A 26,772-nucleotide genomic window follows, 5' to 3' on the forward strand; every position below is an offset into this window, starting at 1 on the left:
CGGTATTGACCTATTCAAAAGGAAACAAGTAACATTCTCAAATACAACATACTTCCACAACATGGAGCTACAGAACAAAGCTTAAGTACCATAGTATGCATCTTATAAAGCATAAACCTAAGAGACCATATTATATATTACTGAAAGAGCTGGACCTGTGTAAATCTGAAGCAGGGCTACTGAAAATATACAACTCAATACCTCTCTCAGCTTTTTGTGTTGTGACTCATCCATTTCAGGATCTGAAGATATGCTTACGTTAACTTGATCACGAAGCTTTTCACTGTGGTGGGCTGGCGCCCTGCCCGGGGTTTGTTTCCTGCCTTGTGCCCTGTGTTGGCTGGGATTGGCTCCAGGAGACCCCCGTGACACTGTAGTAAGGATGTAGCGGGTTGAATAATGGATGGATGGATGAAGCTTTTCATTAATTTGAACACAGGTCTCACTTCTTGAATTTGATTTTCTTTTGACTGCACAGGCCTTTTAAGAAATACATTTGATGGTTAATATTTAGGAGTTTATAACGTCCCATTAAAATATGTACTGCATAAGTATCCCGTTATTTTCCATAAAACTTGCAAGATTAATTGTGCCAAAGGCTTGTGATAAATATTTAGCACATAGAGCCTACTGCAAACCTTTTTTAGGTATAAAAATCTATCTATTTTATATCTATAGGCAATTAGGTGTAGTAAAAAGACAAGCAGGAATTAAGTTACACATAAAACAATGTATTATTGGTAATATTCATAAATAGTAACAATATGCAAAGTACATTTGAATATTGACAACCATACAACCTGATTAAATGGTGATGTGTAGTTTCAGGCAGCACACAGACTTGTAGTTATTTAAAATGTCTCTAGTTAAGGCATCATTCAGCTTTCTTCAGAGCAGGCCGTATGCCTGTTCCAATATGGCTGCTAAACTGTGGTCTCCATTGTGTTGTCCTTTCAGTTCATGGTGTGATGGTCTTCATCAGTTGTTGGTTAGTAAGAGAGATGCTTTTTCATCATATGTTGGTTAGTAAGAGAGAGAGATAGTGTGAGGTTAAGCAAGTAAATTTATAGATGTTCTGTCCAACCCCTAGAGCCAATAGGGCATCATAGTACTTAAAGGCCTCTGAGACAAGTCAATTCCAAACACCAATGGGGAAATAGAACATCTTAATACCTGCCATCCCCCAAAACCATTTGTTGAGCTAAAGTTTGCCAGTTAGGCAAACTGGCTTCCTTGTGAGGGGGTTGAAAGACTCTAGCAGAGAAACACCTGTGTCAAGCACCCCCTTCCCCCAACTCTGTTGTAAAATTCAAAGAGACTCAGTCGTAAAGGGGGAGCAAACACGAATGCCTCTCACCAAAGTAACACTAAATTGCATTGTTTTGCCTAAATTACAAATAAAGACATACAAAATATTTATCAAGTTATATGCAAAATCTTACATCACAACAACACCAGAATTCATTTTCTCAATGCAAGCAAAAACTAATGACTTTATTATTCAACTTACTTAAACTATATACATAACTGTTGCCTCTCCGCTCATCACCCCACCTCCTCCCACACTGCAGTGCATGTGAATTGTGTCCTTATATAGGCACAGTGTTTCCAGCTGCTACATAGGCCCCCCTAAAATTTACATGCCTGGGCAACATTAACTTTGTTGGACACACTATGTGCCCTGTCCGAATGTGGGTAGGAAAGGTTGAGACTGGGCCGAGAGAACTAACATCTGCAAGCCCAGTAGGTACAGGTGTGTTAGGGGAAGCAGGGGCTAGGTCACCAACAGGTGCCATTAAAGACTCGAAAACCTTGGAGAAATCCATGTGCGCAGGCTTGAGGTGATCCACCAAGACAGTCTGCTGTTTGCCACCGATGTTAAGCACAAACGTTTTACTCCCGCATTCCAGGACTCAGAAAAGGCCATCATAAGGTGGTTTCAGTGGGCCACGATGTGCCTAGTGCAGGACAAACACGAACTTTACTGATTTCAGGTGGTATTGGAACCAGGAGTGAGGAGAGCCGTACTGGGCAGGAGGCATTAGGGTTCAAAGTTGACTGCTGTGTCTGGGAGCAGAGATTGGTGTTAGGATGCAGTCCAGGGGACAGAACTCTGAAGGATAAAATCCCTGCGTACACAGTAGAGGCTGACCAAACACCAGTTCAGTAGACAAAACCTGTAGATCCTCTTTCGGAGCTGTAAGTAACTGCAACAGCACCCACAGCAGATGGTCGACCCAGCTGCCGTTGATAAGGGAGGCTGACTTTAGTGACCGATGAAATTGCTCACAAAGACCATTAGCTTGAGGATAGTAGGCAATGGTATGGTGCAGGGTCATCCCAAGGTTGGATGTGATGTGGGAGGGTGTGCCAAACCGTGCAGCCCAAGTGCTGGTAAAAGTTCTTGCTACTTCTGCTGCGGTCGTGGACGTCAAAGGAACAGCTTCAGACCTCCTGGTGGCCCTGTCAACAACAGTGAGTAGGTGTGTAAAACCATGAGAAGGAGGATGGGGAAGAACCAGGTCCACATGAACATGGTAGAAATGGCGAGCAGGCACCAGGAAAGGTGTCAGTGGGGCTTTAACATGGTGATGTATTTTATCCTTCTAGCATGCAACACACGCTGCTGCCCAGCTACTAATTTTTTTCTTGAGGCTCCACCAAACAAATTTGTTAGTCACCAAACTTTGAGATGCCTTCCGCCCTGAATGTGAGAGGCTGTGTATGGTGTCAAAAATGCGCCATCTCCATTTGTTGAGGACAATTGGGTGTGGGCAACCTGTGCTGGTGTCACACAGGAGCTTAACAGCACTGCCATCCAACTGCACCTCTGCCAACTCCAGGCCGGTTTCTGCCGAGTGAAGAGCCTGGACTTCCGGGTCCTCATCTTGGTCAGCTGCCATCTAGGAGTAGTCAGTTCCAATGTGTATGGTTGCTAGTTCGGGCAGAGAGAGAAAGTCAGCCATCACATTGTTCTTACCCTCGACATGATGGACGTCTGTTGCGAACTCTGATATGTAAATCTGGTGTCATTACTTTTGGGCAGACGATGGTTCAGCGACCTTGGACACTGCAAGAATAAGTGGTTTGTGGTCGATAAATGCAGTGAATGGCCGGCCTTCAAGCATGAAGAGGAAATGTCAAATGGCCAGGTACAAACTCAGTAGTTCCCGGTTGAAAGTGCTATACTAGTGTTCATTGGGCCGTAAATGGCTGCCATGCATCATCAGCCCACTGTTCAAACACCACCCCCACTGCATGGTGCACAGCATCAGTTGTAAGAGCGAGTGGAGCATTGGGCAGTGTGGTGTGTGAGCATGGCCGCATCAGCTAAAGCACGTTTGGTATTCATAAATACATTATCCAGGTCTTTGGACCATGTGATGGGGACTTTGCAGATTTGCCCTGTAGTGCCTCATATAAAGGTTGCATAAATTCTACCTCAGGAATGAAGCAGTGGTAGAAACTGACCATGTCCAAGAATTCCTGGAAGGCATGTACGATGTGGGGTTGTGGAAGATTGGTGACAGCAAAGACTTTGGAAGGAAAAGGAATCATACCCTCTTTGCCCCAGGAAATCTATGACAGGCACTCCAAACAGACACTTAGCGGGATTGATAATCAAACCATGCAGGCTCAGGCGCTCAAACAAGGCTTGGAGATGGGTGAGGTGCTCCACTTTAGAGGAGCTGGCAACCAAGATATCTTCTAGGTAGACAAAAAGCAAGTAAAAATCGATTAGGACCGAGTCCATCAACCTCTGGAATGTCTGAGCAACATTTTTAAGGCCGAATGGTGTTCGTAGGAATTCAAACAATCCGAAGGGAGTGATGACTACTATTTTGGGGATGTCTGCCGGGTACACAGATACTTGGTGGGAGCCGTGGACCAGGTCCACCTTTGAAAAGATTACTTAACCAGAGAGCCATGCTGAGAAATCCTATATGTGTGGAATTGGGTAGTGGTCTGGGACAGTGTGATCATTCAGGCAGTGGTAATCCCCACATGGTCAGAAACCTCCACCTGCTTTGGGCGCCATATGGAGGGGCGACGCCCATGGGCTGATTGATTGGCACACGATTCCTCGTCATTCCAGGTCAGCAAGTTTAGCCTTCACAATAACCAGTTTGTCAGGGACCAGCTGACAGGGATGGGTGTGGACTGGTGGACCAGAAATAGAAATGTAATGTTCCATGCCATGCTTGGTTTCTGCTGTGGAAAAAGTGGGTTTTGAAAGCTGGGAGAATTCATTGAGAAGGTGGACGAAGTCGCAAGTTGAAGCCATCACATTGCATAGGGTGGAGGTAGTGATACTGTTGAGTGTGCAGGTAAGGGTGGCAAAGTCCTTTGCATCTATGAGGCGATGATTCTTAACATCAACCAGAAACCCGTTTCCACACAGGAAGTCCACACCCAGCAACGGCCTGGCCACCTTGGCCAAGACAAATGCCCAAGTGAAACTTCATCCACTGAAAGATAAGGTGGTATGCTGTGTTCCGTAAGTGGGGATCCTAGTGCCATTAACAGCATCCAGAACGAGCCCTTCTTCCCCTGAAAGATAAGGTAATATGCTGTGTTCCGTAAGTGGGGATCCTAGTGCCATTAGCAGCCTCCAGAAAGAGCCCTTCTCCCCCTGAAGACACATCAATAGGTGATGCAGGAAACACGCTCACTTGTGTGCCAGTATCACACAGAAAACAGCGGCCATACTGGGCATCCGTTATGTAGAGCAGATGGACTGTGGGGTCCGACGAGATAATGTTGACAGACCCAGGTGGGCTAAACTTACAAGGAGGGTGACATTTCTTTGCGTTCTTGCTGAATCGGTCATGGTAAAAACACAGGTCTGTTGTCTGGATCGTGGCAGCAAGAGAAAGAGCAGTGTGAGACACAGGTTTGCTAATGGAACTGACAAGGGTTGCAGGAGGAAGACAGAGAAAGATTCCAGGCACTACATGGGAACACAGGTTCATTTTAAACCACCACATGTGTAATTAACAGTGCCTTTTTTGTAAACATACAACACATACATTGTGTTTGGATCAAGTTTGAGGTGCTGTGAAGGCATATAGAGGCCAGGAGTCGTAGTGCTACTTGTTTTGTTTATTTTGTGAAAAAAAATTTAAAATTTGAAATTGAGAAATCGTGAAGTATAATAATAATTCTTAATTTTTATGAATTCCCCTCAGGGAGGACCCAAGACGTGTGCCAAGGACCTCCTTATTGAGAAACCACAGTGCTATCTTTACGCCACCTGCATAGACATATCATATATTGTATAATATTGTGTTTTGATAGTTTAAAATTGCTAACAAAGAAATTTTCAAACTCATTTTAATCTCAGGATAATAACAAGCTCTACATTCTGCAAAAAAAGTTATGTGGTCCCACAAAGCAATCAGTGCTTAATTTGATTGTATTTTAAAGAAAATTCCAACTTTTAGCATGTTTTCATCAAATACAGTCTTTCTAATTTGTTCTTTGTTTTGAGTGTCAATGAGTGACTGTCATCCTCAAAAAATCCATGAATCCTCAGGATTGAAGCCTGTGAATGGTGGGCCAGTCAATCGTATGAAGTGACGTGCGAGACAGTGCTTGTCAGTAACAAGGCTCTCACTGGAGTAATACTTAGATTAATTTGTGAAAACCCATGTTTGCACTCACTTTATGAAACTGAAATATAACTAAGACTTGGCACTAAACTGATTATAGAATCATTTAATATGTAGTCGAGGCTACAAACAGCTGTTGTGGCCAAGGTACCATCACACAACAATGTGTTGCATTGTAGGTTGAATATTGCTAGGCTACGTGGACTGTTACATTCATAGTCTATACTATTGTACTAATTCATGTAGGGATTTCGGGAGGCTCGCAAAATGTATTTTTCTTGTTTTTTTTCTGTGTTTCTGACAGGACCACGGGCTAGGCCAGTGGACCACTCGCAGGTTGCTCCTGGGCTGCATGTAGCATAGATGCTATGCTTTGTCATTTAGTGAAAACTTACTATCCTGTATAAGTTTTCCAAAGTTGCTGCATGTGTAGTTGCAAGCTTTCCAGCCCTCTGTAGCACTGTTGGCCACCCTCTCTCTCTCTCTCTCTCTCTTTGCAGCAACCTTCGCAGCTTTGACCCGCACATACCATCCCACAGCCGTGCTTTGTCGGGATGATAGCCTTGTGCCTGGTTTGTACTGGTATAGGCCCTTTCCAGAATGAACTCCAATGCCGCTATGGAAGTGCGACGCTGCCTTGAATGCCCCGTGCTGCCAAGAAAAAAAAGGCAAGTGCACTCTTTATCTATTTATAAAAGTATAGGCTGTAAATACACAATTCACATGCACTGCAGTGTGGGAGAAGGCAGGGTGATGAGGTAATAGGCAACAGTTGTATATAGTTAAAGCACGTTCAATAAACATTCAATAGTTTTTGCCTGCATTAAGAAAACGTTGTCTGGCGTGTTTTCTTTCCTCACAGGGCACTACACCTGTATGAAAATCCCTCATCTTTAGTGATACTATGGTGAAGTGCAAAGGCACTACAACACAAGTCAATATGTCCTTTAATAAAATAAAAAAAAAACCTTGGCCTAGACAGTATAAATGAATACCTACCTGATCTGGTCCTGTGAAGAGATAGTCTATCCAGTATTCCAATTCACATTTCAAATTTTTCTAGATCGACAACAGATATGCCCAAACCCTGGAAAAAGGCAATTGTTATTTCAATAGCATAAACTGCACATCCAAAAGACATGAATAACTACAGGTACCTTAACTAGTCAGAAATCCCTTGTATTTGGACCTTACAAATGTATACATAAAACAAGAAGAGAGGGGTGGAAAATGTCACTTTTTGGCAGTTTGAACACTTGGAAGAATTGAAATCTGCATAAAACCGATGTTTGTTGACATATCAACTGTTTTTAATTGTAGCTTAGTTGTGAGGCTGATTGATAAATTCTATTTAGACCCTATCTTGGTAGCAGTATTCAGTAATAGAATACAAACAGTTAGTGATGATGGCTGATTTCTGACACTCTTACTTCATCCACTAAATCACCTAAAGGCTTTGTCTGTCTCTCTTCCCTTCTGTTTGTTTTATACAAATGATTTCTGGAGATCACATTAGGACTGGTATATCATAAAATCTGTGAATTACTCTGTTTAAAAGATAAGCAGGATAGGCGTGGACCTATTGCTGATGGTTTTGTTCAATGGTGTGATAGTTCCTTTTTACAGCTATTTACTGGTATCTCTAAGACCAATGATAAGGTGTATATTATAGGTGTTCCCCTTCTTCTCTTCCTCCACCCCCTCTCTTGCCACATGTTAAATAGCAGAATGTAGAAATGATGGAAGAATAAAAGAAGCTGAAAAAATTATTGATTATAGGAAGGTCTTTAAGCTCAGTATAGAAACAATCTACAAGACTCTACAAGGACAAAACAGCTATTCATTCAAACGAAATTCATATGTTTTAAAGTGAACAAACTTATAATGACAGTTCTTTATTGGATCAATTGTTATTTTTATTTTACAAGGTCACATTCTTGTACTTTCCTTCTGCAAACAAATTTCCACTGGGTAAAAGTTTACCCCAACCTATGTGAAAGGAATATTCCAACCAAAAATGATTTTAACATGTGTGCCTGTTAGCCAGGAGTCAAATTTTCTTTGTATTACATGCACATTCACACTGCCCTCACACAAAGGTCATGATCATTAGTAGCACTGTGTACACTTCTAAAAGTAACAGCCAACCACAGATGTATTTATTGCTATAGGTTAGGTTAGGTTAGGTTTGGTTTCTTTATTTAGTCATGTTTACACAGGAAAACATGAAATTTGCCTTATAATGTGACTTTGTAATTTTTTTCTTCTTCCAGTTTCTTGCTACCACTGTTTTCGTTGTACTATGCAGAATACTTCATAGGAACCAATCCCAGCTAGCATAGGTCACAAGGCAGGGACAACAGTCCATCACAAGATGATATGAAATTATTCATCTTGTAAATTTTCTGCTTTTCCCAATATAGTTTTTTCCATTACTTGCCAAATAGTGCCCTCTAAAATTGTTTATTGTTTTATTTTACTTTGTCTCCATTAAGTTTCTTTCCCCCTCAGTACTGTGTTACATCTGCACCAGTTTATAAATTTTTGCAGTAACTATTTTTGTCTTTCCCATTGGTTCTGTTTAGATCATAGCCAACTGTTTCTGTCATCTTTTATAGCTATAACTTTTCCAGTCTCTCTTTGCAAAGAATTTTTTTCTGCTTTTTTTCTCAGACGACCTTCATTTCAGATACCTGGAAAATCATGCCTACACTGTTTTTTCTCATATCCTAATGTTGGATAATGCCTAAAATCCTTGCCTTTGATCCTGACATCACATTACACATTCTTTTTTATACTGCTCTTTGGCAGTCTTCTTAATTTTATATCCAATCTCTCTCTCCAAAAACTCTCTAGAATGGTTTTCATCCTTATTAACGTCTTTCCTTATTTTACTTTTATTTAAATTGCCAGTAGAACTCACTCACTTTGTTAGTTTAGACTCTATCTATCTGGTTGTTGTGTAAAATTCCTTTGACGTTTTATCTCCATGTTCTCATTTTTTAATCGTTTTTACATTCCAGGTACTTATTCTGAACCACTTCCAGTGAAAAACCTGGAGGCCTTGCCAACTCCATTGCCAAAATTAACATCTGTAGTTCTTTCATGAACCTTTGTTGTTACTATTGTTAGCACTTTCTCTTAGGTTACCTTGACTGTTTAATTGAGAATTTAGTTGAGGTAGGCCCAAGTTACAATAAAAAATGTTTCCACAGTGTTATGAAATAATAGTGTTCCAAAACAAAAAAGTATGAAAATATTTCAAAATGTCCACTGGTGGGGAAGCTGCCAAACCCTGTTTAGTCATGCAAAGGGCAAATGCAGAATCTTTCTAAATAAAAAGATTTTTTTGCACAAAAGTGCTCTGAAAAACAATGAAGCTCTGAAGAGCACAAAAGGCCCAGCAGAGGTAGTCTGAAAAGGCAAGGCAATTCAAGGTGGAATGGTGGCTCTGAGGCTAGGTATTTGCACTAGCAATCGGAAGGTTGCCGGTTCGAATCGCGTAAATGCCAATAGGGACTCTGCTCTATTGGGCCCTTGAGCAAGGCCCTTAACCTACAACTGCTGAGCGCTTTGAGTAGTGAGAAAAGCACTATATAAATGCAAAGAATTATTATTATTAGAGAATTAAGGCAAACACTGTCCTGCTACACAATTCAAAAAATCCAGAATTTCACAAAAGTGTACAATAAAAAATCCAACAAAACTCACCAACACCACGAGCACAAACACAATGATCTACAAGGGCCTGAGGGTTTTCCTCAGCCTTTGTAGAACTAAAGGCAGTCCCTTGACGGTGATGGCCAGGTGGCCCCACCTCTTGGGGAACCACACATAAAATGTTAACATTAAAACATGTTAACATAAAAAACACACAATAAAGAGACATTTTAACCCCAGTCAGGAACCATGGCTGTCTTCATTTACATTTATCTAATATTTGCCAGTCAGGGGCCTTTATTTAAATGATCTTAGTGAGCAGGGGGTTGTCACTATGCTGTGATAGCAAATGCAACACTGAATTTGTTGTAGGGGAACATAAGATGAAATATAGTTAAGAACAAGTTGAAGATCTGTAAGCAGGGAGACTGAAAAGTACAAACCAAAATTTTAAAACAAAATTTGTAATCTGAAAACAAAGCAGGAGTCCACTAATTAGTTTTTGTAAAACAACAGGTTACTAGAACTATAGAGTTTGGGTGAAACACAGGGGTGGTGCTAGTTTCAGAACATATTAAGGGCTTAGAGTTTTCACACTGTTGATAAGTGGGAGGTGGTCCCTAGTGGAGTTTTTGCACTTTTATCAAGTATTTGGAATACAAATGAGAGGAAGAAGGGCTGGGCTCTCGAAGATCAGGGCCTGGAAACTTAAGTCCATTAGATGTGCTGGGGGAGGGCTCTCAGAGATCAGGGGCTAAAGCCACGAGAAGGTCCCCTAACAAGACCACTGGTGAATCCACAATCTTGGACGAAGTGTCCAAGCCAAGAGCTGGCGTAAATATGGTTGTGTTGATGAGTTTTTCTAGTGCAACGTTGTGGGCACATCTCCGACAACTGGCTGTTGCATCATGACAACAGGACTAGAAAATGGAGGCCATCCGTAAGGAAAACAAATATTACAACACATAATTGATTAACTGTTAAAACAAACTCAAAACAAAAAACAAACATTGGAAATAAGTTATTTGGTCCACGACAAAAACAAATCATTGGGAGGATGCCTATGTACCTCACAATATTTGAAAAATATTTATACAGTGATTGTAGGGAGTATGTAAAAATGTAATTTGAACACAAATAGGTATTTTCATTTTTTAAATTCAGTTCATGGTTAATCTTAGCAGCCATTTTTTTTGTTTTTGAAATTTCTTGTAAAGGTTTAAGCAAGCAGATGAAGATAATGTAAAAATATTAAGATCTACATAGATTAGAGTTCTATATGGTATGAATAAGGCACTATATAGCGTCTGACCAGAAACAGATTGACATGGAGGCATGGGTAAAATAAAACAACTATTTATTTTTCTTCACCTGTGAGGCACATCTTCCCCGTGAACCCCACAGGCAATACACAGTCCCAATCACAGTACCAACACCACAACAAAACACTCTTTCTCTTCTCCACCACTCCTCCCTGGCAAACTCATCCTCCTCCTCCCGATTCTGGCTCTGAGTGGTGGTTGCTGGCCCTTTTTATAGCCTACCAGGTGCTTGATCACCTGTTTCTGATCGCACTTCCGGGCAGGGCTGTAGAGTCGTCTAGGCTGGCTCAGGGACCCATGCAGTATCCCCTGGCAGCCATCCCAGATCTTAACAGGGCTGTGGAGAACTCCATCTCCCATGGAGCCCTGCGGGAAACTGAGACACCATCGTCAGCCAGGGAGGCTGCCACCAAGCGTCCCGGGGGAGGTACTTAGAAGGCCATGGTTGCTCTCCCGGAACATATGAAGAAGGGGCGTCCCGGCCGAGCATGGGACCCGGCCACCTGCCACAATGGTCAGTTTAAAGAAACTTTCCAGAAAGCAATAAAGCACTGATAAAAGACGTAAAATCTAAATATTCAGTATCTTTAAGTTTTGATGTGTGAGATTTAAGTGGCTATACAGTAGATAAAGTATCTCATTTATATAAAACAATGTTTTTTTTCCTCTCTTAAATCTTACATTCATGTGACACACTTGTCAGAGCCTGTCTGTTTTTTTAAAAAATTGTGGGAAAAGAGGTGGAGCAGATGAGATCCTCCAATTGCTTTTTAGTTACAGTGGGCAGTGACTCCCATAATCTAGTCATTTATTACCTTGCTACTTTATTGAACTTTACACTGTACTCTGTACTCTTAATATATACCACACACCGCAGAATTGTTTTCAAGTATTGCTATATACCATGGCAAGCACAGTAAAAACAGATGAACTGGTATTCTTCGTAAATGGGAAAAAGGTATGTATGATAAGACTGAAATATGTCAAAGGATTCATTAACATACAAAACTTGTTAATAAATAGTTAATACATAACCAATTCTATTTTTTATATTATAGTATGTCATATTAAAAAGAGTTTTGGTACAGATGCTAGGCTCTACACAGAGCAAATACTATACTAATAAGCTAATCATGCAGGATAGCAAAACTGACCATAAAATCATGTTATTTTTAATGCATTATATTTAAAACTTACTGTAAAATCTTAACCACAAATTCTTTTGTTTATTATATTTGTTGAATGTAAATTTGGGAGAAGAAATGTTTATGAAGCATATCTTTTAAAAAAGTTTCTATATCTGTATATTTATTCAGACATAATCAGAAAATAGATATAAATCTATATTGAAGAAATGTAAGAATTGTTTCTGTGGCAAGTCTGTGGTGTTCATTTAAAACAGCACTGAACATTTTGCATATTTCAAATAGTTCATGAAGTCACTGCTAAATGATGACTTTTTTATCTTTGACATTTATTACTCCTTAAGTACATACTTCTCCTTGTAATCAATTCATAAGATAAATGAAAGTTTATAAGATAATATTCAGATAAGCACTGACTTCCTGCTACCTGATGCTGTTGCTTCTAGGACATTGACCGACTTATTACACTGAAGTAACTCTGACCATGTATTGGTCCTATTGTCAGTTGCCCACGTATGTCTGACTCTGCTCATATTTATTTCTGTTAATGTTTGCTTTGGTCTGCTCCTTTTCTGGCAGAAGTCACTATAACTGCTTTTTCTTGTACCCTTTTTATTCTTACGTCCATATTTTTCTAATCTGAATTTCTCTTAAATGTCTGAGTTTTATAATGGATGAACCTTTCCTGCAATATTTGTAGTATACTTTTCATACTTCTCAACAGCTCTTAATGCTTAAAAGTTTGTATAGGTTTGTTACTTTTATACAATCTCCACATTTTCTTGAAATTTGCTTTAATAATGTTTGATTTAATTTAAGTTACCTTTCATATTACCTTCATGTACCTTTTTATTTTTAACTTTCCATCTCCTGTGCACTTCAAATGTCACAATCGAAGATGTGTCATCTAACACTAGCTGTCCCTTTACTTTTTCTTCTACCTTCTAGCTCAGATTTTACCATCTGCCATGTATTTTACTAAATGTCTTTCCCCTGTTAGAATGTGTGCCTTGCTCTCAATCCCTTTGTATTTTAAAAAACTCGCCACCTTTAGCGGAAAGTCAGATGTTTGAATACTTTGACACGTGCTCTAGTTATCCATTGGGCATTGATGTAAAGAAATCCCTGAAAACCATGAGAAAATAAAATATCCAAACAATTTCCAATAATCTGATGATTTACCAGGCTACAGTTAAATTTTCTCTAAAAGAGTTGAACTTCCAAAATCTTTCCAAAGGCAAGATACACATTTTTAATGACATTACAAAGAAGCAGAAAACAACACTTTGGTATCTATGGGCTTCTCTTTCCTCATTCATGATTCCACTGCTAGAAATGTACTTGGAGAAACTGTGGAGAGTAGAAATGTGGAAGTTATTGCTGACTAATATGACCATGAAGTTCTAGAACAACAAGGGGGCTCCGCCCCCTGCTCGCTTCGCTCGCCTACCCCCGGCATTTGAACCCGTGCCCGCTGGGCAGCAACGTGTGAGGATGACGCACGTTTAATACGGAGCGTTCGCCCATGTCACTCTGGGGACCCCACTGTTAATACGGAGCTCCGTCCGTACTATTATGCGGTGCATTGTGGACTACTGCGGACCCCGTAGTGTTTCCCGTTTCAGTTTGTATCTCGGTCAGTTGAGCTTTTGTTTTTGAAGCTTTTGAATTCCGGTCTTCATTATTTGTAACCTGCTGTCCATGTGTTTGGCCCCCTCGTTTAACCTGTTTATGATGTTTTACTTTGCTTTCTACTCTGTCTTTCATTTCTGATCTCGCTTTATTCTGCTTTCGTCTCAATGACACCTGGTCCGTGGTGAATATATTTTTCCTTTTTCTCTCCCGTTTTGCTCTGGTGCGGGGGGGAGGGGGTGGGGTGGGGGCGGCTTTGTGTGGCGCCTGTGCACGTGCGTAGTCTCTCCCGTTTCACTCTCTTGCTTTGTGTGGCACTTGCGCACTATGTCTTTTGTGTCCACGGGCAGGTCCCTGCGTCCATATCCAGTTTACCATTCTCGTTTAGTAATATGGATGATGTAGGAGGATCAAAATCAAACTTTTGTGGCCTACATGTTGTGTTTAGAGAAAATTTACCAAAGCATTTCACAATAAGAACCTCATAAATGAGTTCAGATAGTGGTATGTTTTAACTTTCACAATCTCAAGAATAGAAAATAGACAGCAATTAGTTTTATTCATTTTTTTTGTAATTTATTCATTATAAATACATAACCAGTAAATTATAAACAATCATTGAATCAGTTATGTGCAGTTATCCTTTTTTCAACTTTTATTATCCCCAATCATTCTCCCTCCAAAGTACAGTAAAATAATTCTTATGATCTTGTTATGGTGTATAAAATCTACAAATTATTCTCTATATTTTTATTATTATATTTTGCTCAATCCCAACAAGATGAATTCAGATGTAGGATGCATTATAATAAAAGGCATATCCTCTTCCCTTACACCACACTTTTATAACAGTTGTTCACAGCATAGTGCTAAATTGGTATTATAGCCTGGGAAAGGAGGACATGAGGCAATATCAAAAAACTTAATTTTCTGGGAAAAGATAGATTAAAGAGTTTGAACAAAATTCATCCATCATATTTACAGCCAGCCAATCAGGTGCATGCAACAATCATTTGTTGTGAAACCACGGCATGAAACTTTACAATAAATATGCCTTATTTTGAAAGCAACGTCAGAAGAAGAGAAACAGCGATGACAGAAGAGGGACGCCAGAGAAGACAACAAAGACACGTATGACCAGTTTTCATCTGATTGTCAGTTAACAGTGTGACAATGCCGGTCCGCTTCATGCTCCCAACGTCCTTCCAGGAGTTCTGAACCCGACACCATCGGTAATGTCACCGAGATGAACTGACAAATAAGGACACTTCTCAAATGAAGCCAGGGGATATTTCCAAAAAGTGACAAAGTGCTTTTATTAAAACCAATCAAAACAGTGTTCAAACAAACAGTGCAGTGCATCAGTTTCAATAAATCCATAAAAACAAGTGTCCAGTGGGGATAAAATCCACCAATAAATAAATCCTTTAAAATCAGAGGTTAAAAATGCAGTCTCTCTCATCCCGATCTTAGTCCTCCTCCATCTCTCATTCTCCCCGGCTCACCCATTGTTCCCGCAGTCAGTGGAGACCCAACAGCCACAAGCTCCTTTCGGCCGACCTCTGTCTTGGCCTTCATTAAGGACATCGCTGCCAGACCCTCCTAGGTCGGCTCTCCTTCCTTCATCCTTCGCACTCACGCAGTCGCTCCTCAGATCCCTTGGGAGGACACCTGCCTTGCTCACCCCACTCCAATAGAACATTCAGTGGGGCAAACTATCCCCTAGAGCACCACAACCTAACGCTCCTTCGCGGGGCCCCAGCTCGTGCTGTCTCCTCCTTACAGGTGGCCAGATCATAGCTGCTAAGATGGCTCTTCACGTCTTCTAACCTCCTTCACTCTTTGTCTCTGATCATCTATCTCCATATCTCGATCCCCCTTTCCTGGTGCCGACCCGTATATATACACATCTCCCGCACCTCCGTGGCTGCAGCGCCTTAATCACACGTCGCAGGAAGCCAATGAAGCAATTGAGTACGAATGCACCTACACATGCAAGTGCAACTCACTTCAACTACCTCATTAACTCCCTGCAGTTGTGCAATCGCGGCCACAGAGAACGACACAGCTATATGGATTTAAAACTTGGCCCCTTATCTTTTGAAGCCGCGGATCCACTATACCACAAACAGCATTTCCATGAATATCGATTGCTAAATTAAACATCGCCCTGGGACATTCATCCTTGTCATCTCTACTTTTTTCGTAAGCTTTTTCTAAAGACTATATATATTCAGACTTTCCTATCAGTACCTATTTTCTATTATTCTTTGTTCCAATGGTATTACTATTATTCTTGTAATAAATACCATGCTGCTTTTAACTTTCTATGTTTTGTCTTAATGTCTATGGAGTGATTGAAATAATAAGTTACATTTTTTTGCGCACCTAGTGCAGCCGGAGATTTGCCATTACCTCTGTGCTGCGAGGTTTATTAGGCTGAGAGTGAGAGCTCCACTCAATAATAGGGAACAGTACGTAAAGAAGGTATTCTTGGCTGATACATGGCCTATAGTCAAGAGTGTTGAGTCTTTGTATGTTTAAATGTATTCTTGTAGTACTAAAGTAATATTTAGGTCTGAGATATCATTAAAACATTGTATGTTATTTGTGCCGATAATAAGTAAGTCTCTTGAAGTGCTGAGTGACAGGCTGTGTTATACCTAAAGCACTTGTGTGGTTTAAAGTGCTAAAGGTTAATCAGCGTGTGTGTGTGTCATTCATGGGGCACTGTTGTAGTTAGGGTCTGTGTGTATGTGTATAGCTATGTACAGTATGTGTGTGTTCATAATTGGCAATTCCATAGTGCGGAATGTTAGAATTCCAAACTATGTTAAACCAGCAGTTCATGTTAAGGGGCCAAGATTTCTGGCATAGAGGCCGCATTGGACCGTGTCGCCGACGATGAAGTATCTATCTTATTGCTGCATGTCGGCACTAATGATATTTATTCACAGCAATATGAGGTATTAAAGAGGAACTTCATCTCTCTTTGCATCAAAGCTAAAAGAAAATGTCGGAATTTAGTTGTATCTGGCCCCTTACCAAGATTATATAGAGGGGATGTGATTTATAGCAGATTGCATTCCCTTCACTGCTGGCTAGAAACCTGGTGTGCAAACAAAAGCATAGCGTTTGTGAACAATTGGGATGATTTTTGGGAAAGGCCTGGATTTTTCAGAAGAGATGGTCTTCATCCTAACTGGAGGGGATCTTATGTATTATCCCAAAATATGGCAGCAAAACTGCCTGGTTGACTGATTAGAGCACCATCCAGGCCGCAGTCATGTGATCTTAAATCACAGGCTGTTGTTTATCCCACCTGTTACTTTCCTGAAGCTGTTACCCATAATCCTTGTCTTGGGGCATCCAGTAAATTTAGTCTTGATACAAACCTTAAATTAATTGATAACCAAAAAATAAGGTGTATAATTAGACCAAGGGATAAAACCAGACCCTCCACCAGGGGCATCTGTAATAGAAATTTACTACAAATTAAAACAAAAAGTATATCACCAATTCAGAAAGAAGCATACAGTTTTAAATGCTGCTTATTCAACATTCGCTCTCTTGGCACTAAAGCTGTTTTGGTAAATGATATTATATTAAGTACAAAATCTGATCTGTGTCTTCTCACCGAAACCTGGCTTAGTAAATGTGACACTGTCCCCCTAGCTGAGGCGTCACCAGATGGCTACTCGTTCCTTCATAAGTCTAGAGATTCAGGTCGAGGAGGAGGCCTTGGAATAATTCATTGTAACAAAATGCAAATCACTTCTAAAAATTTAGGCAACTTTACATCCTTTGAGGCATTCATTTTAAATATTAAAACAGATTCCAACACAATTATAGTGCTAGTCTATAGACCACCCGGCCCATATTCATTGTTCATGTCTGAATTTAGCAACCTTTTATCTGACTTGGCTATAAATTATGATCACGTAGTACTGATGGGAGATTTTAATGTACACATTGATGTGGAAACTGACACTTTTAGCAAATGTTTTACTTATTTGTTAAATTCAGTAGGATTTTGTCAGAATGTCAGAGGTCCAACTCATAATCATAACCACACATTAGATTTAATTATAACTTACAAAGTTGAAATTCAAAATTTAATTATTACTCCATTAAATGAAGTTATTTCCGATCATTACTTAATTACATTTGATTTAGTCCTGCCCTTGCCAACACACTCCCAGATTAAAACAAAGACAGTGCGACATCTAGATTGTAATTCTGCTTCAAAATTTATAGATACTTTGAGTAAGTCGAGTGTAATTGTGGAAAACCATTTAGATCAGTTAACATCAAATGTAAACGTGGAAAACAATTTAGATCAGCTAACATCACATTATAATGTGACCTTGAGAGATGCTCTGGACACAGTGGCTCTCCTTAAAACAAAAGTGGTCAAAGCACATAGAAACTCTCCCTGGTTTAATGAAAACACGCAAGCTCTTAAATTTGAGTGTCGAAAACTGGAGCGCAGATGGAGATCAACAAAGCTACATGTCTTTCAAATTGCATGGACAGAGAGTGTTAATAAATATAAAAAAGCCCTCTTTAAAGCTCGGTCAGAATACTATTCTACATTAATAGATAACAATAATAAAAATCCTCGGGTACTGTTTAGAACAGTGGCTAAATTAACAAATGGGAATTCAGATCAACAGTGCAAAATACCAACAGACATTAGCAGTACAGACTTTATGAACTTCTTCAATGAGAAAATTAAAAATATAAGATCCCAGATCTCTGCATCACAGTACAAACCAAATACTAGCTTAGCAGACCCTGTCTCACATTACACTCAGCACCTTAGTAATTTTAATCCTGTAACTGAGCAGGAAGTATTAAGTTTAATTTAAAAAATGAAGCCCACTTCTTGTTCCCTAGATCCAGTGCCAACAAAACTAGTAAAAAGTGCAATGAATGTTCTTGCAGCGCCTATCCTAAACATTATCAATAGTTCATTATTGCATGGCACAGTACCTGATACACTAAAAGTGTCAGTCATTAAACCATTACTTAAAAAGTCAGACCTTGACCCACATATACTAAATAATTATAGGCCTATTTCAAATTTACCGTTTCTCTCTAAAATACTAGAAAAAGTAGTCGCCAGTCAGCTTCAGACACACCTTACGCATTACAATTTATTTGAGAAATTCCAGTCTGGTTTTCGCATTGGTCATAGTACAGAAACGGCACTAACATGGGTTGTAAATGACATTCTGATATCCTCTGATGAAGGAAACTCCACTGTAATTATGTTGTTGGACTTAAGTGCAGCATTTGACACCATCGACCATTCTATTTTACTGCACAGGCTAGAAAATGATGTTGGGCTTACAGGTACCGTGCTCGCTTGGTTTAGTTCTTACTTATCAAATTGATTCCAATATGTACAGAAATGTGCTGACAGTACTCCATCATTATACACAGAAGTTCAATATGGTCTCCCGCAGGGCTCAGTACTGGGACCTTTACTGTTTTCACTTTACATGCTTCCACTGGGATCTCTCATTAGGAAACATAATGTTAATTTTCACTCGTATGCAGATGACACCCAGTTATACCTTTCATTTAAATCAGATGAAGTTTCTCCAATGCTGTCTTTAATTAGTTGTGTTAGTGAATTAAAGGAGTGGGTGAATAAGAACTACTTGTCTTTAAATACAGACAAAACAGAGATATTAATTGTTGGAGGGAATGATGCTGATCACAACAATATTTTGTCATCATTTAACTCAGTGGGAATCCCAGTCAATTTTACTGAATCAGCCCGCAATCTAAGAGTTATCTTTGACTCTAGCATGTCATTTAAAGCGCATATTACAAAGTTGTCCAAAACATGTTTCTTCCATCTTAAAAATGTTAGGAAATTAAGGCGCTTTTTAAATAAACAGGATTCTGAGAAACTAATTCATGCATTTATCTCTAGTAGGATTGACTACTGCAATGCGGTGTTCACTGGATGTTCAAACTGTTCTTTATACAGCCTCCAGTTAATCCAAAATGCTGCTGCGAGAATTATTACAAGAACAAGAAAATATGAACACATAACTCCAGTTCTTAAATCCTTACACTGGCTCCCGGTTAAGTTTAGGGCAGATTTCAAAATCCTTCTTTTAACATATAAAGCATTAAATGGTCGAGGTCCGGCTTACTTGTCTGAACTTATCATGACTTACAAACCTGAGCGCACATTAAGATCTCAAGATGCCGGTCTGCTTATGATTCCAAGGATTAATAAAATAACAGTGGGAGGTCGAGCTTTTAGTTACAGGGCCCCTAAACTGTGGAATGGTCTGCCTGCTACTATAAGAGATGCCCCTTCGGTCTCAGCTTTTAAATCCCAGCTGAAGACTCACTACTTCAGTTTAGCATATCCTGACTAGAGCTGCTGATTAACTGTACAGACTGCATCTCTGTTGTTAGTCATTAGCACTTAAACATAAGTAACATGACAGTTATAATTGTATACTAACCCTCACTTATTCTGTTTTTCTTCTCGGTACTCAAATGTGGCACTTGGTGCCATGGCCCACCTGCCAAGTTGTTTTGCCTGCCTATGGAAAAGTCATCCCAGATGGAGGATCGCAGGAATTGTGGGAAAGAGGGGTCCTTTCATCGGATTGGCTGGCCCAGCACTGTTTCAGCCGTGGAATGGCCAAATGGGGGAGACAGCTTGAAGAATGAGGTCTCCAGGACTCTACACAAATCCAAATCTTATCATGGGATATATCATCTACTGTTAAATTCTGCTCTGTACTTCTAAAATTTATATTTTTTATTTCTTACTATATTGAGGAATTGTTCTGTTCTGTGAACTGCATTGTATTGTATTGACCCCCTTCTTTTGACACCCACTGCATGCCCAACCTACCTGGAAAGGGGTCTCTCTTTGAACTGCCTTTCCCAAGGTTTCTTCCATTTTTTCCCTACAAGGTTTTTTTGGGAGTTTTTCCTTGTCTTCTTAGAGAGTCAAGGCTGGGGGGCTGTCAAGAGGCAGGGCCTGTTAAAGCCCATTGCGGCACTTCCTGTGTGATTTTGGGCTATACAAAAATAAACTGTATTGTATTGAATTGTATTGTTCATCTTAAAGTGCAACAGTAGACCCACCCGATAACAAACTTGACAAGTACACTTACCCTTGAGAGAAAACAGGTAAAGGGTAAGTAGAGGGAAATACTACGATAATACAGATCTACAGTGTTATTGCTCGTAGGTTGAAAAAGAACATGAAAACTCTTGATAACTGCTTATAACTGTACAGTAAGTACATATAGGTATTGTATTATTATTATTATAGGTATTGTACATATTGCAGTTTGAAATTTTACTTTTTGCAGTTTGAATGTAAAATGGTATCGGGTGAAGGGAAAGAGATGTAAAAACTAGCCAAGGTGAAAACTGGGGAATCAAGAAATGAGAAAAGCAAGGTTAGGACATTGAAAATCATAGTCATTCAAAAAGGACAGAAAAAAGGTTGTAAACATAATCAGTTATAAAACAAAGAAAATAAATGGGTTTAAGGCTAATTTTATTTGGCATTCAGAACCACACATAGCAGTGCACAGCAGAATGAAATTGCATCACCCGGCCCATGTGCAAGAATAACCAAATAAAATAACAACTGGAATAAACAAGAATAAATAACAGAGAATCGCCAAAATACATATTTAAATACATACAACTTACAATACACCATGATCCAACACATAAAAGTAACTTAAAAAAAATAATAGAAGTATACACAATTGGTTTACTGAATTTGATGCACATGGTTGTACTACACAGAATATCAAAGTATTGCACCAAAAATATTGAGAAATATTGTTAAAATATTAGACATATGTGGAATATGTCTAGAAGAGAATACTTTAAGGCTTGAGACATATTAACATTGAACAGATAACCTATATATTACACTGCACTAATGGACTAGCACTTTATCAACAGACAGATTATTGTTTAATAGTCTGATCGTAATTTCAGTCCTCTTTTGCCTAGGGATGATGCATGTTCGGTCCAGAAGAAACCATTTGTTACCTCCACTTCCAGGAAATTTGTGTTCCTGACTTCCACAGCTGAATCATTGATAGAGAGGAGACTGTGGGTGGCATGGTTCTTTCTGATGTTGACAGTAATTTCCTTTGGTTTATCAACATTCAGGGTCAGATTATTGTTCTTATACCATTCCACTAGTTTCTTAACCTCCTCTCTATGAACTTCATCACCACTGATAAGGCTTATTACTGTTTTTTTGTCTGCGAACGTAATGATGTGGTTCATGCTATACCTGGTGCAACATCCATAGTTCATCACATCAGGGTGAAGAGTAGTAGACTCAAGACATAGTATTGGGGTACATCAGTGCTCAAAGGGTTGATGTTCGATGTGTATTTTTCTAACTTGGATTGACTGGGGTCTGTCTGCCAGGAAGTCTAATATCCATTTGCACACAGGAGTTTCCAAGCAAAGCAGGGCAAGTTGTATAACAGTTGCTGAGGGATAATTGTGTTAGATGCAACGCTAAAGTCTAAAAATAGCAATCGGCATGTATGTTTCTATATCGTCAACAGTATAGTAGTTAGGATGGTAACCAAACTAGAGGGGATCCAGTATAGGGTAGAGTCTAAATGTCATGTTGCCCTTGACCAGTTTCTCAAAGAATTTCATCATAGTGGGAGTGAGTACTATGAGGCGGTAGCCATTACATTCAATGGTTGACTCCTTTGAGACATGTTAGAACAACATCTTTGTTTAGAGAGATATTTTAAAGATATCAGTGACTATGTGTGCTAGTTGGTCAACACATTCACTAAGCACTTTACCAGGGATGTTATCTCGCCCTGTAACCTTTCATGGGTTGACTCTATGCAGAGTCCTCTGAACATGGGCTACATTGAAATCAAGTACTTGGTCATCATGATGAGGGATGGATTTCCTTACAGGTGTGTCTTTTGTCACATCAAACCTTCTAAAATAGCTGTTAAATTTGTTAAGCAAGTCCTGATTATCCCTGCCAGGGAGGAGGATATAGTCTGTAACAGTTTCACTTCCCTGTCACGTACTTCTGAAGTCTTTGGCATCTTGAAAGTGAATGGATTTTTTAGCCATATGCCTGCTTGGCTACCCTAATAGCTTGGTTCAAGTTGGCTCTAGCTAATCTAAAGGCCATGTTGTCACTGGATTTAAAAGCAGCCTTTAATGCTCTCAGCATTGCACACACCTCGGTGATCAGCCAGGGTTTTTGGTTGACACGTGTGTGGATGTGCTTTTTGGTGGTAATATCCCTATATGCTTACTTATATAACCAGTTACAGACTCGGCATACACCTCCACATTAATCTGTTGGTCAACAAAAGGGCCGAAGTTGCCTCTTCTGGCAAAAGCTTGATCTGCTTCACTAAAGCTTTTGTCTGGGTCAGCAGAGGCCTGAATATAGGAATTAGCATAACAGAAAGATGGTCCGAGATGCCAAGATGGGAACAAGGGACTGCTTTAAATGCATTCTTTATGTTTGTGTAGGCCAAATCCAATATGTTTTTGCCTTTAGAGGCAAAATTTACATGCTGGTAGAAATATGGAAAAATGTCTTCATGTTGACTTGGTTGAAATCTGCAACAACAATGAAAATATGTAGTGGAAAATTGTAAACCACTGATGGAGTGATAGAAACTGACTAGGGTGTCTTTAGTGGCTGCAGTCGGGGAATGTAAACTACAATAATGATAAGAGCAGAAAACACTCTCAGCAGATATGAGGGTCTACACTTTATAGTTAAAAGCTCAATATTTGGAGAAGAGACTTCTCACCATTTCAGCATTGATGCACTAATTGTTACTAATTGTTACTAATGTGGGAGCAACAAAAGCAGTTAGAGGACTTTAAACCTATGCAGGGTGCCCCAGAAGCATCAGTACAAGGAGAAAGAAAGGAAGCATGCAAGGTTCCTCCAGGATACTAAAGGACTTATATTCATCAGACAGCAAGTGCATCTGACCCAACTCTGCTAGAGGAAGTGACGCTATGACGAGTTGGCCCTGGTTGGTACCATGTGCTGCACCCATCAGTTTAGAAGGTGTACCAATTTCATCTCACACTTTCATGTTGTAATGTTTCTGGTGCCATCTTGTCAACTAATCTTCTTTTAACCACCTTAAGTTTCTTCACGACTCTTGAGTTTATTAAAACACAGATCCTGATACAATGTTTAAATACCTTAAGAATAATTTTTTCAAGTGTTCAGATTTCATATTTAATTATTATTACTCTTTAGCTCTACAAAAATAATGTAACTCATGTTTACACTACTGCTGTAAATCTGCCTTTAATTGTGTAGAAGAAATTAAGATGAATTATTATCATCACCGGGACAATGTAGTAGAGCAAATTAAATGAGATGCTAACAACCAAACTCATTACAGTATAATTTTTTCTCTTCCCAGTTTTGGATAGAGTATAAGTTGTCAGATATACGTAAGTTTATGTTCAGTAACATCCTCTTACTACTTTTGCTTTTTTGACATTTTAGGTGATTGAAAAAAATGCTGATCCCGAAATGACCCTGTTGACCTATTTAAGAAGAAAACGTATCCTTGTGAAAGACATCACAAAGTACAACTGAGACTGAATAGTCTTTCATTTCTAATGTGGTCTACACTTTGTTTTTCAAAACAGTTGTCCTGGTGTAGCCTGCCAGTGAATAAAAAGTGACCAGGTCAGAAAATAAAAAGAACAATAAAGTAAAGTGAAACTGCGTTTATATAGTAGAAATATAGCATGTAGCAGTATAGCATGAAAATGAATTAACAGCATTGGGTTTTTGTGATTCGCAATTCAAGATCCTTCCCTTTTTCTCTTTTTTTGATTATCATAAGATCAAGCAGACCCTCCTGAGATTGGAACAGGAATTTGAGTGGATTTTCATCACCAATGACAAACCTGGTAAAGGGTCTGTCATATTTTGCCATCAATATTTTGGCAGTGCCATGGTCTATTATTTAAGTTCCTATTGATGTACACCCTTGGTTCTATAGATTCTTTTGATCCCCTGTTTCTATTGTTTTTTTCCTTTTCTTTGGTCTTTTATATCTTTAATTGCCTTACTTCATTAAACAGTAACAATTTACCTAACCCTTTTTCTTTGTTTTGATTGCTCATACACTGATTCCTGCACTTGACGCCGTCTTAGGTTCCCAAATAATTAAATATCTGCTGCTATTGATCCCTAAGATGACATGTCCCTGACAACAATTTTTGATTGGTTAACAGTGTAAAGACCACCATGCTAATGACTGGACTAATGCTGGCATGAGAATGATCCATAAGTATTGGCATAATGTAGATCCAAATGTACAGAAAAATGGTCATGTATGATTGGAAAAAACATTGACGGAAAAAACAAAAGAACAGTCCTAGTTGGAGCAGTAAAAATTATTTATAGAGTATGAGCATTGTTATATTTAACAATGCAACTAAGCATTAAGGTAGATACAGCATATGTAAATCCTTATTGTGCTGAAATCCATTATTTCCTCTGTTACCACTAAATATGTTTTCATTGTGAAATATCCAAATATTTAAATAAATTTTACCCTTAATCTATGATTTCATTAGTTGGCCTGACAGGATCTAAGCTTGGATGTGGTGAAGGAGGCTGTGGTGCCTGTACGGTGATGGTTTCCAGATATAACCCTTCACAAGAGAAGATTGTGTATCCCTTTTTCAAAAGTTAAGTTTTGGTCATGCTTGCTCACTACATAACTCTAGCTGTTGTGTTCAGACTTTGTTTGCCAGCAGTATCATCTGTACTAAGCTCAACTGGCTTAAATATACAACCTTGCCTGCAACTCATTCATGAACACATTAAAATATATAATTAGAATGTTTCCTGTTGTGCCTACAAAGTACACCATTTCTCACTTGCTAGAATGCTTTTTATTTTTCAAGTCTTGAAAACACAACAATTGAAGGTGTACGCTATTCTCACACACACACAAAAACATATGCGCTCACTTTCCATGCGCGCATGCAATTACCATTACAAACATCACGTTATCCAACATTTCCATCACGTTACATTTAAGTACAAAATTAAAAAGAAATGTAATTAAAATGTAACAAATTACACAGTTTGTTCATGTATACAATATTGTTCTATTGTTCAATTTAACATGTAATTATTTTTAACCTAATATTTAAAAATATATGCAAAGAAAACAAAACATATAAATTGATTTACATATAACTTCTGTAATTTTTGTTACTTCTTATTTCTTTTGATCATTTGGTGGCCCATCTTTTGTGCATTTTTCTGATGTGTCTATGAATCATCCAGCAGACATGTTGGCATCCCAACATCCCGGGTACCTTTTTTCCATGTTCTTGAAATATTTGATGTATTATTTCACCCTGCTTTTCACTCACAACCCCAAGATTTTCAGGGAATATTTCAAAATGCAAATCCTAGAAGTGAACTTTGAGACTCCTGTTGCATCTGTAAGATTTTTTGATTGATTAATAATTAATAAGATGGCCAGCCAGGAGGATGCCATTATAATGTGGGATTTAAAAATGTTTTAACTTGGTTAATTAATTATCAGTTTTACCTTTGGCAATTCTGGTATTTAATCAAATAATTCAGCAAGGCTCCTGCTTTATTTACCTTTGTCTGTTGTAGGAGGCAGGGCTCTGGCCTTTAGACATATGTCAAGGTAACTGAAACCCACTCGTTTTAAGGAGCAAATTAATGCAATTTATTGTGAAACACAAGGGTTATAAAAATATGATAAATTAAAATATATATTGGCATATACAGTAAGACTAGACACAGACACTAGACAGAGAAACATATAACATATAAGCTGAATGCTTACTGGTATTTAGAGTTTTACTGTATCTTGGCACAAATACATAGTTTTATGATCACAAGTCTTTATGTATGATGTCTGATGTTGTGTGGATATGTTGATTTGCTGTTGCTCCTGGTTCAAGTGGAAGATTCTTCATGCGTTGGAGAGCACTCGTTCTCTTTGCTGCATGATCCTTGTCAGTGCTCCTGCTGCTTCCTCAGTCTGCCTACTGCTGTCTTTTGCCACTTTATAGGGAAAAGGCATTGGTCTTTCTAGCACAAGACTATGAAGTAATTGCTTCTTCTAAGCAAACAGGTCTCAGTGTTTAGCTTGGAAAACTATATCTCAGCTTTCAGGATCACAAAGAGAATAGAGTTTAATCTTTTCAGCTACACAAGGAGAGGGTGGCTCATAACTGTAGGTTCAGAGATCAGAATTCAGATGTTTTCAGTCATTTTTGAGAGTTCCCCATCCCTGAGAGAATCCCAGAGAAGGTGTCCTGAGAGAAAACCCAGGAAGTGCAGTGATTGTCCAA

At 39.1% G+C, this 26,772-nt stretch overlaps 1 protein-coding gene across 2 annotated transcripts in view; it reads left to right on the forward strand.

Moving 5' to 3' along the window:
- The first annotated feature begins 11,439 nt into the window (after positions 1-11,439).
- The window catches only part of xdh (xanthine dehydrogenase), a 252,474-nt gene continuing 237,141 nt past the window's right edge, over positions 11,440-26,772 (forward strand). The window contains exons 1-3 of one of the 2 annotated variants that reach the window (XM_051924248.1): positions 11,440-11,552; positions 23,918-23,975; positions 25,003-25,099. In XM_051924248.1, the coding sequence (XP_051780208.1) occupies positions 11,499-11,552; positions 23,918-23,975; positions 25,003-25,099 (209 nt within the window). In that variant the 5' untranslated portion in view covers positions 11,440-11,498. The remainder of the gene's footprint in view (positions 11,553-23,917; positions 23,976-25,002; positions 25,100-26,772) is intronic. The other variant, XM_051924249.1, reaches the window with a different exon arrangement.

This window comes from Erpetoichthys calabaricus, chromosome 3 (genome assembly GCF_900747795.2).
Source record: "Erpetoichthys calabaricus chromosome 3, fErpCal1.3, whole genome shotgun sequence".
Taxonomy (NCBI): Eukaryota; Metazoa; Chordata; class Cladistia; order Polypteriformes; family Polypteridae; genus Erpetoichthys; species Erpetoichthys calabaricus.